This window comes from Bubalus kerabau, chromosome 15 (genome assembly GCF_029407905.1).
Source record: "Bubalus kerabau isolate K-KA32 ecotype Philippines breed swamp buffalo chromosome 15, PCC_UOA_SB_1v2, whole genome shotgun sequence".
Classification (NCBI taxonomy): Eukaryota; Metazoa; Chordata; class Mammalia; order Artiodactyla; family Bovidae; genus Bubalus; species Bubalus kerabau.
The window spans coordinates 62,770,535-62,788,436 of NC_073638.1; the positions used below are offsets into that span (position 1 = coordinate 62,770,535).

Here is a 17,902-nt window from a genome sequence, read left to right on the forward strand (position 1 = left end):
CTTTGGGATTCCCTGGTAGCTCGCTGGTAAAGAATCTGCCAGCAATGCAGGAGACCCCAGTTTGATTCCAGGGTTGGGAAGATCCCCTGGAGAAAGACTAGGCTACCTACTAAAATATTCTTGGGCTTCCTTGGTGTCTCAGATGGTAAAGAATCCGCCTGCAATATGGGAGACCTGGGCTCAATCCCTCGGTTGGGAAGATCCCCTTGAAAAGGACATGGCAACCCACTAAAGTAAAATCTAAAAGAAATAATTAAGTTGAACATCTCTTTCAAAAAAAAAAAAAAATTAAAAACTTTTTACTCAGCATAGGTTTTAGTTCTCTTAGTTTTGGAATGTTCTCATTCCAAAGAAAGTCTAGGGAGAAGGGAGGAATCAGTTCTTGTCACCCTTCTCATCGACCTCCACCCGCTCTAATCCCAACTGTACTCCCTCCGTAGCCCCCCACCCCTCATCCCCCGTCATAGTACTGCAGTCGTCAACCGGGAAAGGACAGGGAGCTGCAGTGGGTAGGTTATATGGAGGAAGTTTTGGGGAAGGCGGAAGAAGCTTGGAGGGGCGTGCTGGGGGTACTCGCTGAGGAAGAGGAGAGAAACGACAGTCTGGGAGCCAGGACAAGAGCGAGTTAGAACGAGGCAAAGGAAACCTTTTCCTACCGCGCCCGCACTTACTGTTGGTAAACTCCTGAGGTAGAGGCGATGGGTTACCATAGCGACCGCGTCCAGAGGGCGGAGCGGCGCTTCCGATCGGTGCCTCCGCCATTGCGGCTCGGCTGGAAACTTGACCGCGTTAGGTCAGTGACTTCCGGCGGAAGCAGAAGCCGGTTCCGAGGTTTGGCAGACAGCAGCGAGGAGTGGGCTCTAGTGGCTCTACCGTTGGTAAGTTTGCGATCGAGCGGATCCAGGAGAGGGTACGGGTCTGTGGCTGGGCGACACAGGGCACTGTGAGTGCAGTAGATTTCCGAGTCCCAATTTTGAGGAAGCCCCGGATGTCTTATTGAGCGGCTATGGGAAGAAGTTGCCTGGTTCTGGGGCTCCTAGCGGGTTCTCTTCGGTTCGGGAGTGTTGTCACGTCTTCCCTTGAAGAGTTTCAGGAGCTCTTTGCGAGGTCTGAGTGCCTGTCCAATAACTGAGGGACTGTTGCTCTCCACCTGCCAGTGCTGACTGGCTATTTGGCGTGTTATTCTTTGAAGATAACCTGAAAGACAAGAAGTGAACTGGAGACATTAAGAGGAAATGCTCCCAAATTGATTTTAATTCCTCGTTTTGCTTTTTAAGAATATTTATTCATTTTATAAGCACTTATTAGTCCAGGCAAGAATATTGGAGTGGGTTGCCATTTCCTTCTCCACTAGTATGTTTAATGAGTACCTACTCTGTGTCGCTTTTACCAAGAGACTAGCAGAAACACCTTTCTTAGAGGGCCATCCACCGCTCGGGTTCATTATCGAATTCTTTTTTTTTTCCTTTCTTACTCTGTTGTATAGTCGTTAATTTAAGATATAAGCGTATATCATGAAACATCTGACAGATTTTTCCACACTTGTCTATATACTTAAACGTGAAATTCTTGGGGCGTTTCAAATGAAAATATTTGCTTCTTCAGGCTTGCATTATTATCATGACTTAATATTACAGAACTTAGGGAAGCTGTACCTAGTTATTTCCCAGATATACGCAGACTGTAATGAATTGTCGTCAATATTTATATTCAGCTGATCTGAAAAGGACCTCTTCTTGTTCAAGGGATGATGGCGTTTGAACAGATACCAAAAAAGGATTGGTACAGCATTCTGGGAGCAGACCCATCTGCAAGTGTATCAGACCTAAAACAAAAGTATCAAAAACTCATTTTAATGGTAAGTCTTTTGTTTTCAATTCTGTATTGCAGGGGGAAAATCGGGTTTTTTTATGTGGCCAGAAATACAGGTTTCTGTACAACGAATATATGATATCAAAGCAGGAATCAAAAGTATTAATTTGGTTAATTGAAAGTTTCAGTAATAGTATAAAAGAAAAAAGTTGATTTGAGGTGGAATTGCATAGTGATTTGGACCATATCTGAATCATGCTGATTCTACCACTAACTAATCTTGGGAACTCAGGCAAGTTATTTTCCCCTATATTTTCCTTGTGTTGGCTAAAGTTATGTTCCATTCTTTGTGAGCACGGACTGTAGCTTGCCAGGCTCTTCTGTCCATGGATTTTTCCAGGCAAGAAATACTGGAGTGGGTTACCATTTCCTTCTCCAGGGGATCTTCCCCACTCAGGGATCAAACCTGCTTCTTCTGCATTGGCAGACAGATTCTTTACCACTGAGCAACCTCAGGGAGTATTAAATGAAATAATCCATGTGAATTTCCTTGAAGTGTGCCATGTAGTAAGCGACATTAGCATCCAGTAAACACTAGCTACATGTGGCTATTATGCACCTGAAACTTGGCTAGTCAAAAATGAGGTGCACTGTAAGTATAAAACAGACATTGGGCTTTGAAGGCTTAGTACAGAAAAAGAATATAAAATAATCTATTATTTTTATGTTTATTAAATATTGAAGTGATTATGTTTTGGATATATTGGCTGTTTTACATATTTTATACATATACAGTAAACATACTATCAAAATTACCGGGCTTCCCTGGTGGCTCAGATGGTAAAGAATCGTCCTGCAAGGCAGGAGATGTAGATTTGATACCTGGGTTGGGAAGATCCCCTGGAGAAGGGAATGGCAGTCCACTCCAGTATTCTTGCTTGGAGAATTCCATGGACAGAGGAGCCTGGCAGGCTACAGTTCGTGGGGTCGCGTATACCCTAAATGTATTATCAAAATTAACTTCATCCATGTGCTTTGTAAACATTGTGTATATGGCTTGCATTTATAGTTTACATTATATCTTTATTGAATAATACTGATTTAGGCTAGTTAAAGACTTGTTTTTCACTGATTTCATTCCTTTGTGAAATGGTTTGTGGTATTTAGAAAGAGGTGGTATCTTTCTAAACTACCATATTAATTTTTTCAGATTATATTGTGAGGTTTGTTAAGGAAATCAGTAACTATAATAATCTCCAGTTAACTCAGTTTACAAAAAGAGTAGAGGATCATTACTTTTATAATATGAGTTGTTTCGCAAGTTTTTTTTTTAATTTTATTTTATTTTTATACTAAGTTTTTATTAGATAGATCAGTGAGATTTTGCCATAACAGTGTGAAACAGTAGATGTTTCACTGTCAAGAATATATTATTATCCTTGCTCTAGGTAATAAGTTGAGCTAAATGATGTTAAGGTTTCTTTTGCCTCAGAATTTTTTTTTAAATTTATTTTAATTATTACTATTATTTTTTGTCTCAGGATTTTTAAGATTTCTGTCAGTAAAATCAAGTAGACTTTTTGGAAAAAATTTTTAGTACTGTATCATTCTTGAGCCTCAGTTAACGGAGATATGAGGCTGGAGAAGTACACTGGCTTTAGATCATGCATGGCCCTGTAAGCTATTTGGCATTTAATTTGACAAGAAGTTATTTGCATTTAGTACAGTAATATCTGTCAAATGTCAAACAAAGTGAATGAACTATTCTGCATCCTCTCTAGTAATATATCCCAGAGTTCCAGTTGCTGTACATCTTTCCCAACATTTGATGCTGTTAGTCTAAATTAATCTCTTAGGAGTTTTTCAGTTTTGCCGCCATTGACATTTTGGGCAGGATAATTGTTCTTTGGGATTATCCTGTGCTTTGTAAGATGGTTCACAGCATTCTAGATGCCAATAACAACTAAAAATGTCTCCTGGTTGTAAAAATTGCAAACCTCCCTATCTCATTGAGAACCACTCCACTGCACATTCTCCTGTGTTCATAGTGATATTTCACTGTGGTTTTGTATTTCTCTCATGGCTGATGGTGTTGAGCTCATTTTTAATGTGATTTTAGCCATTTGTATAATTTTTTGTGTGTGAAGTCTCTTTTGAAAAAGAGACTTGATCTTATATATATATAAGTGTATGTATTTTCTCCTAGTCTGTGGCTTGCCAGCTCATTTTCCTAATGGTATTTTTCGAGGAGAAGTTTTTTATTTTGGTAAACTGTAATTTATCAGATTTTTGTTTTACGATTAGTGCTTTCTGTGTCTTCTCTAGGAAGATCATGAAAATAATCTCCTATGTTTTCTTCTAGAAGATATGTAGTTTGCTTTTACTTTCGCCCGCATGCGTGCTCAGTCATGTCTGACTCTGCGACCCCATGAACTAGAGCCCACCAGGCTCCTCTGGCCATGGAATTTTCCAGGCAGGAATGCTGGAGTGGGTTTCCATTTCCTATTCCAGGGGATCTTTCCGACCCAGAGATCAAACCCACGTCTCTTTTATCTCCTACATCGGCAGGCAGATTCTTTCCTACTGTGCTGCCTGGGAATTGTGTATCCTGTGATATAGGAAGTCATGTTTTTGGTTTTCCCTCAGTAACGATCTCCAGTGTTCATCATTTGTTGAAAAGATTTTCCTCTCTCCACTGGACTGTCTTGGCAAGATGGATCTATTTTTGGACTATATTCTCTTTAATATATTTGTTTATCCTTTTGCTAATACTTTTGTCTGGATTACTATAGGTTCACAATCAGTTTTAAAGTCACATAAAGTTACATAATCTTATTCTACTTTTAAATGTTATTTTGGTTAATTTAGATTGCTTGCGTGTACTGTCGGAGCCACCACAGAAGCCTCAGTGTTTAAATTTAGTATGGTTATTCCAGCTCCAAAAATAATTGGGAAATAACTCCATTTTCTCTCTTTCCTGAAAAACTTTGTGTAAGATTGCTATTGTTAATTATTTAAATGTTTAATATAATTTACTAGGGAATTAAACTGGGCCTGAATTTTTCTTTGTGGGAAGTTTTGCAGGTATGTGTTTATTTTTTGAGGCTATAGGGCTGTTGAGAGTTTCTTTCTATTTTCTATTTTGTCAACATAGGTGAATTATACTTTTTCAAGAATTTGTCTATTTCATTTAAGAAGTCTAATATCCTTCAGGGCTTCCCTGGTGGCTCAGAGGGTCAAGAGTCTGCCTGCAATGCAGGAGACCCAGGTTTGATCCCTGGGTCAGGAAGATCTCCTAGAGAAGGAAATGGCAACCCACTCCAAAATGTTCATACTGTTGCCTTATTAGTCCTTTATTGCTATAAATTATGTAGTTATGTTTTCCCTTTGATTCTTTATATTGGTAATTTGTGTTTTCTATTTATTTTTTCCTAATGAGGCTCACTAGAGTTTTTTCTATTTCTTTAATCTTGTTTGCCAAGAACAAACTTTTACTTTGTTAACATTTTTATATTGTTTGTTCATTTCTCTTCACTTGATTTCTGTTTTTAATTTTATAATATCCTTTCTTCTACTTATTTGCTTTTATTTTCCTGGTTTATTAATGTAGAACCATTCATTATTGAATGTATACCTGTCTTCTTACATTCTTAACATAGTCACTTAAAGCTATAAATTTCCCTCTAAGCTAGGAAAACTGCTTTAACTTCATTCTACAAATTTCAGTATGTGTATACTCAAATTATATAAAAGTTTCTCCTGTAATAGTTTTCTTTGACCAAGGGGCTACTAGGAAGTACATTGTTTAATTTCTAAACATTGGAAAATATTCAGAACTTTCTATTATTGACTTCTAATTTAATTCTGCTGTGATTAGATTTCATTCCTTTATATTAATTAAAACATTTTTATGGCCTAGCATATGATCTACCTTAGTTAATATTCCCATGCCCTTGAAAAAGATGTATTTGGCTTTTATTAAATATAGTGTTCTATAAATGTCTGATAGATCAAGTTAATAGTATTCAAATACTTTATATCCTTATTGATTTTTTTTGGACGATTTTTATCAGTTTCTGAGAGAAGGACATAACGTCTTCAACTGTGATTGTGGATTTGTGTTTTCCTCTATAGTTTTGTTAATTTTGTTTTATTAATTTGGGATCATTTTTATTGAGTGCATATATATGTGTGTGTGTGCATAAAGATTATGCCTTTATGAATTTGAACCTTTGATCATTGTCAATTTCCCCTCTGTATTTCGGATAGTATTCTTCCTGTAGTGTACTTTGATATTTCTGTAGCCAACACCTGTCTTATCCTTCAGTTTAGTTCAGTTCAGTCACTCAGTCAGTGTCCGACTCTTTGCAACACCATGGACTGCAGCTCACCAGACCTCCCTGTCCATCACCAGCTCCCGGAGCTTACCCAAACGCACGTCCGTTGAGTCAGTGATGCTGTCCAACCACCTCATCCTCTGTCGTCCTCTTCTCCTCCCACCTTCAATCTTTCCCAGCATCAGGGTCTTTTCCAACGAGTCAGTTCTTTGAATCAGGTGGCCAAAGTATTGGAGTTTCAGCTTCAGCATCAGTCCTTCCAATGAATAGTCAGGATTGATTACCTTTAGGATGGACTGGTTGGATTTCCTTGCAGTCTAAGGGACTCTCAGGAGTCTTCTCCAACACCACAGTTCAAAAGCATCAATTCTTCTGTGCTCAACTTTCTTTATAGTCCAATTCTCACATCTATACATGACTACTGGAAAAGCCATAGCCTTGACTAGATGGACCTTTGTTGGCAAAGTAATGTCTCTGCTTTTTAATATGCTGTCTAGGTTGGTCATCACTTTTCTTCCAAGGAACAAGCGTCTTTTAATTTCATGGCTGAAGTCACCATCTGCAGTGATTTTGGAGCTCCAAAAGATAAAGTCTCTCACTATTTCCATTGTTCCCCATCTATTTGCCATGAAGTGATGAGACCGGATGCCATGATCTGTTTCCTGAATGTTGAGTTTTAAGCCAACTTTTTCACTCTCCTCTTTCACTTTAACAAGAGGCTCTTCAGTTCTTCGTTTTCTGCCATAATGGTTGTGTCATCTACATATCTGAGGTTACTGATATTTCTCCCAGGAATCTTAACTTCCAGCTTGTGCTTCATACAGCCCAGCATTTCTCATAATATGGTCTGCATATAAGTTAAATAAGCAGGATGACAATATGCAGCCTTGACATACTTCTTTCCCAACTTGGAACCAGTCTGTTGTTCCACGTCCAGTTCTAACTGTTGCTTCTTGACCTACATACAGATTCTCAGGAGGCAGGTCAGGTGGTCTGGTAGTCCCATCTCTTTAAGAATTTTCCACAGTTTATTGTGATCCACACAGTCAAAGGCTTTGGCGTAGTCAATAAAGCAGAAGTAGATGTTTTTTCTAGAACTCTCTTGCTTTTTTAATGATCCAACAGATGTTGGCAATATGATCTCTGGTTCCTCTTGCCTTTCCTAAATCCAGCTTTAACATCTCGAAGTTCATGATTCACATAGTGTTGAAGCCTGGCTTGGAGAATTTTGAGCATTTTTTTGCTAGTGTATGAGATGAATGTAATTCTGTGGTACTTTGAACATTCTTTGGCATTCCCCTTCTTTGGGATTGGAATGAAAACTGACCTTTTCCAGTCCTGTGGCCACTGCTGAGTTTTCCAAATTTGCTGACATATTGAGTGCAGCACTTTCACAGCTTAGGATTTGAAATAGCTCAGTTGGAATTCCATCACCTCCACTAGCTTTGTTTGTGGTGATCCTTCCTAAGGCCCACTTGACTTTGCATTCCAGGATGTCTGGCTCTAGGTGAGTGATCACTACTGCTGTTGCTGCTAAGTCGCTTCCGTCGTGTCCAGCTCTGTGTGACCCCATAGATGGCAGCCCACCAGGCTCCCCTGTCCCTGGGATTCTCCAGGCAAGAATACTGGAGTGGGTTGCCATTGCCTTCTCCAATGCATGAAAGTGAAAAATGAAAGTGAAGTCTCTCAGTTGTGTCCGACTCTTAGTGACCCCATGGACTGCAGCTCACCAGGCTCTTCCATCCATGGTATTCTCCAGGCAAGAATACTAGAGTGGGGTGCCATTGCCTTTTCCAGGTGAGTGATCATACCGTCATGATTATCTGGGTCATGAAGATCTTTTTTGTATAGTTCTTCTGTGTATTCTTGCCACCTTTTCTTAATATCTTCTGCTTCTGTTAGGTCCATTACCATTTCTGTCCTTTATCTAGCCCATCTTTGCATGAAATGTTCCCTTGGTGTCTCTAATTTTCTTGAAGAGATCTCTAGTCTTTCCCATTTCATTGTTTTTTCTCTATTTCTTTGCATTGATCACTGAAGAAGGCTTTCTTATCTCTCCTTGCTATTCTTTGGAACTCTTCTTTCAAATGGATATATATATCCTTTTCTCTTTTGCCTTTCGCATCTTTTCTTTTCTCTGCTATTTGTAAGGCCTCCTCAGACAACTGTTTTGCCTTTTTGCATTCCTTTTTCTTGGGGATGGTCTTGAACACTGCCTCCTGTACAATGTCATGAACCTCTGTCCATAGTTCTTCAGGCATTGTGTCTATCAGATCTAATCCCTTGAATCTATTTGTTACTTCCACTGTATAATCATAAAGGATTTGATTTAGGTCATACCTGAATGGTCTAATGACTTTCCCTACTTTCTTCAATTTAAGTCTGAATTTGGCAGTAAAGAGTTCATGATCTGAGTCACAGTCAGCCCGTGGTCTTATTTTTGCTGACCGTATAGAGCTTCTCCATCTTCAACTGCAAAGAATATAATCAGTCTCGTTTCAATATTGACCATCTGGTGATGTCCATGTGTAGAGTCATTTCTTGTGTTGTTGGAAGAGAGTGTTTGCTATGACCAGTGTGTTCTCTTGGCAAAACTCTGTTAACCTTTGACCTGTTTCATTCTGTACTCCAAGGCCAAATTTGCCTGTTACTCCAGGTGTTTCTTGACCTCCTACTTTTGCATTCCAGTCCCCTGTAATGAAAAGGACATCTTTTTTGGGTGTTAGTTCTAGAAGGTGTTATAGGTCTTCATAGAACCGTTTAACTTCAGCTTCTCAGAGTTACTGGTTGGGGCATAGACTTGGATTACTGTAATATTGAATGGTTTGCCTTAGAAATAAACAGAGATCATTCTGTTGTTTTTGAGATTGCATCCAAGTACTGCATTTAGAACTCCTTTGTTGACTATGATGGCTACTCCATTTCTTCTGGATTCTTGTCCACAGTAGTAGATATGATGGTCATCTGAGTTAAATTCACCCATTCCAGTCCATTTTAGTTCACTGATTCCTAGAATGTCAACATTCACTCTTGCCATCTCCTGTTACCACTTCCAATTTACCTTGATTCATGGACCTGACATTCCAGGTCCCTATACAATATTGCTCTTTACAGCATCAGACATTGCTTCTATCACCAGTCACATCCAGAGCTGGGTATTGTTTTTGCTTTGGCTCCACCCCTTCATTCTTTCTGGAGTTATTTCTCCACTGATCTCCATAGCATATTGGGCCCCTCCCGAGTAATGGCTTCCGGGACTGTCCTCTGCGCTTTCCCTTTGGTTGCTTTCAAAATTTTTTCTTTATCTTGTGATTTTAGCGGTTTCTCTGGCATTTGCCTAAAACGTGATTACTTTGCATTTGTCCTAATTAGGGTTAACTGAGCTTCTTGGATTTTTGATTGCTATCTTTCTTTAGTTTGTTTTGGAATGTTTTCAGCAATTATGTCTTCACTTTTTTTTTTTTTCCCCTGCTTCATTCTTTCTTCTCTATTTGGGATTCTGATTACATATAAGATTGTACTGTGGGTATTGGTTGCTCTATTCTTTTTTCCAGTAGTTTTTTTTTTCCAGTTTCTATTTCAGTTTGCATAATTTCTGTGAACCTGTCTTCAAGTTCACTGGTTTTATTTTCCCTTCTGCTTTGTCCATCTCCTAATAAATTCATTACAAAAATTATTTCTCTTTATTATCTAATTTTTATATCTAGCTTTTATCCTGGCTCTTTTTATATAGCTTTCATCTTTCTTTCATCTTTTCCTTTCTAGCGTTGTGTACCACTTCCAGTAGTTCCTCTAAATACAGTCTTTTTTTTTTTTTTTTTAATTTTATTTTATTTTTAAACTTTACATAACTGTATTAGTTTTGCCAAATATCAAAATGAATCCGCCACAGGTATACATGTGTTCCCCATCCTGAACCCTCCTCCCTCCTCCCTCCCCATTCCATCCCTCTGGGTTGTCCCAGTGCACCAGCCCCAAGCATCCAGTATCGTGCTTCGAACCTGGACTGGCTTTTTAAAGTCCCTGTCTGATAATTCTAACATCTGGGTCTAACATCTGTCTCTGAGTCTGGTTCTGAAATTGCACAACTCAGATGGGAGTTGAACCCATGGACTGGGCCTTGAATCCACTGTCTTTTAATTGAAATTGCACACCAGGTCTCAGGACTTAATGAAGCTCAGGTTCTTTATGTCTCAGTACAGAAGGAATTCAGCGATAGGCAAAGTGATAGGTAAGAGGTAGATCTATTGAGAGAGATACACACTCCATAGACAGAGTGTGGTCCATCTCAGCTGGCAAGAGGCCCTGGAAGATACACATTCCATAAGACAGAATGCGGTCCATCTCAAAAGATGAGAGCAACCCAGAAATGTGGTATGGTGAGTTTTTATGGGCTGAGTAATTTCATAGGCTAGTAAGTGGGAGGATTATTCCAGCTATTTTCAGTAAGGGCTGGTATTCAGGAATTGGGCCACCACCTACTTTTTTGGCTTTTTATGCTTGGCCTTGGAACTGTCATGGCACAGTTGGGTATGTCATATAGCTTGTTAATGTATTATAATAAATGTGTAATGAGGCTCAGGGTCTATTGGAAGTCAAATCTTTTCCATCTGGGGCCTAATCGGTTCTAACCAGTTTTTGTGGTATCCTCAAGAGCTATGTCCTTCTTTCAAAGGTTATGCCCTGCTCCCTTCCCTTCTATTTCAGTTCTGTATGCTTTCTTCATGATGGAGCAAATTCTCTTGCTTCTTTGCATATCTTATAATTTTTTTTGAATGCCAAAATTGTTTGTAAATGAAAAGCAGAGATTGAACTAAGGAATCTATTCTCAGGGATGGGCATGTGCCTTCTTTGTAAGGCGACATGTATAGCGGTCTGAGTCACTCTAGTCTGTAATTGAGCTGAGTTTTTTTGCTTGCTATTGCTTTCGTGTTTTATTTCACCTTGGGCTTTAGGTGGTTTGAGCAGGATCAGAACTGCCCCTGTAGCAGAACTTGGGATCTGAATCCTTCTAGGATTTGTCTCAGCTCTCCTGCCCTGTCCTTGAACTTCATATTAGGAATGGTCTGTCTCTGTCTTCCTGTTCCTTTCCTGAGTTGGGGATGACTGCTGCCTGTGCTCACTGTGAAATCTAGATTCCTTCCAGGGATTCTCCACTGCTTCAGTCCTGCCTTCTGACTTGAGTAAGCCACTTGTGCTTGTGCCTTGTGGGTGACCTTGGCAAAGACCTGTAGGGCGAATGGGTGCAGACTCTGTTGTGTCTGGGGTACCAAGGATTGTTGTGCCAGTCTGTGTCTGGTCCTTAAAATTAAAGTTCATTTTCTTCTTATCTTTGTCAGTATTGATTTCCTGCTTCTGCTGCCAAAAGTCAAAACAATGATGGCTTTTTTTTTTCTCTCTTCTAGGGTCTTTTCATTTGGATTTTGGTTCTTTGGGTATCTTTGAGTTTCTTTGAGTCATCAGCTCTCTATTTTTGTTTAATTTAATTAATTAATTTATTGACTGTGCTAGGTCCTTGTTGCCTCTTGGGCTTTTCTCTAGTTGCAGCAAGTGGGGGCCACTCTCTAGTTGCGATGCACGTGCTTCTCATTGCAGTATCTTCTCTTGTTGCTGAGCACAGGCTCTAGGGCGCGGGCTTCAGTAATTACGGCACATGCAAGGGCTTTGTTGCTCTGCGTCTTGTGGGCCCTCCCAGACCAGGGATCAAATCTGTGTCTCCTGCACTGGCAGGCGGATTCTTTACCACTCAACTTCCTGTTTAAAGAAATGGTTGAATTTCTAGAATCTGGCTTATTCTTCTGCATTATTCCTTTCTGCATTATAATATGCCATTATTTCTCCCATCTTTGAAAATACCCTTTCTCCGAACGCATTTCTGCCACCTCTTGCCCCAACTCTTTTGTTCTTTGCAGCAAAAACTGTTTCAAAAATTTGCCTCTGCTTCCTTTCTCCAATTTCTCCCTTCCTATTCTCTCTCTTAAACCTGCTACAGTGCGGCCTTGTTCCTGCCACTGCTCTCTCTCCCTAGTCCACTGTGCCCCTTCCCCTGCCTCACCCAATGAACTCTTACTCATTGGCTTAGACAGTAAAAACTCTGCCTGCAATGCAGGAGACCTGGGTTTGATTCCTGGGTCAGGAAGATCCCTTGGAGAAGAGAGTGTCCACCCACTCCAGTATTCCTGCCTGGAGAATTCCATGGACAGAGGAACCTGGCGGGCTATAATCCATGGGTTGCAAAATCAGACATGACTGCGTGACTAATACTTTCTCCCCGCTCCCCTTTTTTTTTTCATGTACTGTTTTATACTAATTTATACCTCATACTTTATAAATGCTTTTAAATCTTATCTGGTGTTATCCTCTCAGCAGTCCCATAAGGTAGGTAATACTATCTTTATATTTGCAGCTGAGCAAACCAATTCTTAGTTAGAATCAAGTGATTTGCCTGAAACACACAATTAGTAAGGTGTAAAATCTAGGCTTGATCACATATCCTCTGCCCCTCAAGACTCTCCCATTATATCAGACTTCTCATAATTGCTATCCAAAAGGGTTTACAGTTGTTCAGAGGCATAATTTTCAGTTTTCTGGATTTCACTGGAAGGCCTATTCATGTACAGTTAATGAAGTAGTACAGAGGTCAGACATAATTACTATTCTCTGTTTTAATTTTGAAGGGATCTAGGTTATATATGGTGTATGGAGATAAAACTTATTTTTCTTATTCTGTTTGTCTAAGTTTAGAATTTCTAATAGAGTTGAGAAGGAGAAAATTATAAGGGAAAATCATACTACTTACCATGCTTATCAGTTTTTTTTCAAAAACACTTAAAGTTCATAATCTTGCTTTCTAATTTGAATTACCATGTATTTTCTTAAGTCTGTTTTTCAGCAATGTCACCGAACAGTTGGAGAATAAAATTACATTTGACAAATACTATTCTGTATCTAATTTTGTAAAAAGGCGCATTTATTACATGCACTTTTCCAAGTTCAGGAGACTTTGAATTTAACACCTCCTACATAATTAGTTGTTGGGATAAAATATTGCTAAATCGCAGGCTGCTAAGTTTACAATACATGTTGATTTAGTAAATACTGTTTCCTTATTTTAGTTTTTGTAAACGTAGTACTTACTCAAGGTCCTGATTCTGAAAAATTCTTATTAACTAATTGTGATCTTTTAGAATGCATAAAAGATACATATAAAGCACAGAATTAGCTTGAAAGACATTTATTTCATATACCATTAAGTCTATTGCCTAATAAATTACTGTATAAAAATAAAAGTAATTGAATTAGCATTTCCCAGCAGCATTTGTTTTTTTTTTTGGCGGTGGGGACGGAGCTGTGCTAGGTCTTCACTGTGGTACACAGGCTTAGTTGCCTGGTGTCATGTGGGATCTTAGTTCCCTGAGCAGGGATTGAACCCACGTCCCCTGCATTGGAAGGCAGATTTTAACCATTAAACCACCAGGGAAGTCCTCCAGCAGTGTTTTATTAATAGGGACTTTGTGTGTGCTCAGTAGCTCAGTTGTGTCCAATTCATTGTGACCCCATGCACTGTATGGAATTTTCCAGGGAAGAATACTGGAGTGGGTTACCATTTCCTTCTGCAGGGGATCTTACCAACCCAGGGCTCGAACTCACTTCTCTTGTGTCTCCTGCATTGACAGGTGGATTCTTAACCATTGGCTACCTGGGAAGCCAGTAGGGACTTAATAAAAGTAAACTGCTCTTCTTTTTTCCTTATGAATCAAATTTTAAACTATTTTTCTAGTTTTTTTTTTTTAATGTAAGTTGAATGATAATTCATTGCTTTGTGATGGTCTAGGGTCAAGAATGATTAGTTATGTTATCCCGTGTGTTTTACAGTTATGCATGTGAAAATTGCTGTTTACTGAGGAAAAAGCTTCCCCCCAAAAGCTTTGTCACAGTGAAAATTGGGGGCCTTTTCCTGTTGATGCTGATAATATTACAGGATGCCTTTCAACTGCAAAGGAATTATTATGTTGGAAAATTATATGCTGCTGTTGCAATATGTTCCATAATCTTAAAGAAAATGCATGTAATTTGAGGCAAAAGTGTGCAGGTTGCTGTTGTTCTTAAGGTTGGAAGGGTATAAACTGCCTTTGACAGTTACATGGGCATTCAGAGATTCTCTTGATTTTAAGTGATTATATATGTAGATTACCATTAAGCTTCTTATGTAATACATTTTAGCATCTTGAAAAAGAAAGTAGAAAAGGGTTCCTGAGCTATAAGGGAGAAAATTACCAATCAGAAAAGAAGGGAGATAAGAACAATTCTTTAAATAGGTCTTTCGACTATACTACAAAGTGATTGTAATTATTGAAAAGGTATTTAGGCAATATGAGAAATGTTCTGAAAACATCTGGCAGTGTTGTGAGTAAAAATCAAAAGAGTATAACTTGTAATGAACATTAATGATTTATGTTGATGTGGTTAACTGTTTAGCTGTCCTCTGGGTGCCATACAGGGTGCAGGGTATTTAACAGTAATTACTTTGGTATGAACTGTTCTTTTCCATGATAAGACAATGACATTTTAGGTGAACATTAAGTAATAACATTAACTAATACACATTACTGTGTATCAGACACTGTTCTAATCACTTTATGTCCATTTATTTAACTCTGTAGAGCAATAAATCATTATTATCCCTGGAAAATGAGGCTCAAATTAAGTAACACTCTGGTTGGTGACAGGAAATTATGACACACTCTATTATACTTTGAAAACTAGGTAAATAAGAAAGCTAACAGTTACCTTTTCAAATTTTTCCTTATCTTTCTATTGCATATATACAGCAATAATAGATTGTATCTTTAGAGAAAAGGCAACATTTATGTTACACATGCAGAAGAGAGAAGGGTTAACTATGTGGACTCTGCAGATGAGGTAATTTCCTGGGTTTGAATTCTGACTCTGCCACATATTAGTTCTGTGACTATGAGCCAGCTCTATAATTTAGGAACTTGTTTCCTTATCTGCAAAATAGGTACGAATCATTATTTATTCATAAATATTAAATACCCATGTGGATGTGAGAATTGAACCATTAAGAAGGCTGAGCACCAAAAAATTGATGCTTTCAAATTGTGGTGCTGGAGAAGACTCTTGAGTCTCCCTAGGACTGCAAGGAGATCAAACCAGTCAATCAGAAAAGAAATCAACCTTGAATATCCATTGGAAGGATTGATACTGAAGCTGAAGCTCCAAAATTTTAGCCACTAGATGCAAAAAGCTGACTCACTGAAAAAGACCCTGATGCTGGGAAAGATTGAAGACAGAAGAAAAACGGGGCTGCAAAGGATTAAGTGGTTAGTAGCATCACTGACTCAATGGGCATGAATGTGAGCAAACACCAGGAGATAGTGGAGAACAGAGGAGCCTGGCATTCTGCAGTTCATGGGGTCGCAAAGAGTTGGACCAGACTTAACGACTAAACAACAACAACAACTATATGCCAACTCTGTTCTAGGCATTTAGTAACTAAATATCTATTTCATAGGGTAGTTATAAAGATTTAAATCAGTAATAAACATAAAGCATCTAAAATAATGATTGTTGTTGTTCAGTTCCTCAGTCATGTCTGACTCTGTGACCCATGGATTGCAGCACGCTACGCCCTCCTGTCCTTCACCATCTCCCAGAGCATGCTCAAACTCATGTCCATTGAGTCAGTGATGCCATCCAACCATCTCTTTCTCTGTCATCCCCTTCTCCTCTTGCTTTTAGTCTTTCCCAGCATAAGGGTCTTTTCTAATGAGTCAGCTCTTCTCATCAGGTGGCCAAAGTACTGGAGCTTCAGCTTCAAAATCAGTACTCTTAAAGAATATTTAGAATTGATTTCCATTAGGATTGAATGGTTTGATCTCCTTGCAGTCCAAGGGACTCTCAAGAGTCTTCTACAACACCACAATTCAAAAGCATCAGTGCTTTGGCACTCAGCCTTCTCTAGGGTCCAACTCTCACATCCATACATCACTCCTGAAAAAGCCATATTTTGACTGGGGGGACCTTTGTTGGTAAAGTAATGTCTCTGCCTTTTAATAGTCTGTCTAGGTTTGTCATAGCTGTTCTTCCAAGGAGCAAGGATCTTTTCATTGCATGGCTGCAGTCACCATCTGCAGTGATTTTGGAGCCTAAGAAAATAAAGTCTGTCACTGTTTTCATTGTTTCCCCATCTATTTGCCATGATGGGACTGGATGCCATGATCTTAGTTTTCTGAATGTTGAGTTTTAAGTCAGCTTTTCACCTTCTTTCACCTTCATCAAAAAGCTCTTAGTTCCTCCTCGCTTTCTGCCATAAAGGTGGTGTCATCTGCATATGTGAGGTTATTGATGTTTCTCCCAGCAATCTTGATTCCAGCTTTTGCTTCATCCAGCCCAGCATTTCTCATGACATACTCTGCATATAAGTTAAATAAGCAGGGTGACAATATATAGCCTTGACGTACTCCTTTTCCTATTTGGAACCAGTCTGTTGTTCCATGTCCAGTTCTAACTGTTGCTTCCTGACCTGCATATAGATTTCTCAGGAGGCAGGTCAGGTGGTCTGGTATTCCCATCTCTTTAACAGTTTTCCACAGTTTGTTGTGATCCATACAGTCAAAGGCCGTAAAGTCAAAGGTGTAGTCAATAAAACAGAAGTAGATGTTTTTCTGGAACTCTCTTGCTTTTTCTATGATCCAACACATGTTGGCAATTTGATCTCTGGTTCCTCTGCCTTTCCCAAATCCAGCTTGAACATCTGGAAGTTCTCAATTCATGAACTGCTGAAGCATAGCTTGGAGAATTTTGAGCATTACTTTGCTAGCATGTAAAATGAGGGCAAGTGTGCAGTAGTTTGAACATTCTTTGGTATTGCCCTTTCTTTGGGATTGGAATGGAAACTGACCTCTTCCAGTCCTGAGGCCACTGCTGGGTTTTCCAAATTTGCTGGCATATTGAGTATAGCATATTAACAGCATCATCTTGTAGGATTTGAAATAGTTCAGCTGGAATTCCATCACCTCCACTAATTTTGTTCGTAGTGTTGCTTCCTAACTAAGGCCCGCTTGACTTCGTACTCCAGGATGTCTGGCTCTAGCTGAGTGATCACACCATGGTGGTTATCTGGGTCATGAAGATCTTTTTGGTATAGTTTTTCTGTGTATTCTTGCCACTTCTTCTTTATATCTTCTGCTTCTGTTAGATCCATACCATTTCTGTCCTTTATTGTGCTCATCTTTGCATGAAATGTTCCCTTAATATCTCTGATTTTCGTGAAAAGATCTCTAGTTTTTCCCATTCCATTGTTTTCCTCTGTTTCTTTGCGTTGTTCACTTAGGAAGGCTTTCTTATCTCTCCTTGCTATTCTTTGGAACTCTTCAGTCAGATGGATATATCTTTGCTTTTCTCCTTTGCCTTCCATGTCTCTTGTTTTCTCAGCTGTTTGTAAGGCCTCGTCAGACAACCATTTTGCCTTTTTGCTTTCTTTTTCTTGGGGATGGTCTTTATCACTGCCTCTTGTACAGTGTCACAAACCTCCTTCCATAGTTCTTCAGGCACTCTGTCAGATCTAATCCCCTGAATGTATTTGTCACTTAAACTGTATAATCATAAGGGATTTGATTTAGGTCATACCTTACTGGCTTGGTAGTTTTCCCTACTTTCTTCAATTTAAGTCTGAATTTTGCAATAAGGAGTTCATGATCTGAATCACAGTCAGCTCCCAGTCTTGTTTT

The 17,902-nt window shown here is 39.1% G+C and overlaps 2 protein-coding genes across 4 annotated transcripts in view; one reads left to right on the top strand and one right to left on the bottom strand.

Annotated features, from left to right (window-relative positions):
* Positions 1-785, bottom strand: part of DCDC1 (doublecortin domain containing 1) — a 477,869-nt gene extending 477,084 nt beyond the window's left edge. The window contains exon 1 of one of the 2 annotated variants that reach the window (XM_055549196.1): positions 672-764. The gene's annotated coding sequence lies outside the window, so the exon portion shown is untranslated. Of the gene's footprint in view, positions 1-671 lie in introns of both variants that reach the window. The other variant, XM_055549197.1, reaches the window with a different exon arrangement.
* DNAJC24 (DnaJ heat shock protein family (Hsp40) member C24) overlaps positions 762-17,902 on the top strand; it is a 77,712-nt gene continuing 60,571 nt past the window's right edge. The window contains exons 1-2 of one of the 2 annotated variants that reach the window (XM_055549215.1): positions 762-878; positions 1,746-1,858. In XM_055549215.1, coding sequence (XP_055405190.1) covers positions 1,748-1,858 — 111 coding nt within the window. In that variant the 5' untranslated portion in view covers positions 762-878; positions 1,746-1,747. Of the gene's footprint in view, positions 879-1,714; positions 1,859-17,902 lie in introns of both variants that reach the window. The other variant, XM_055549216.1, reaches the window with a different exon arrangement.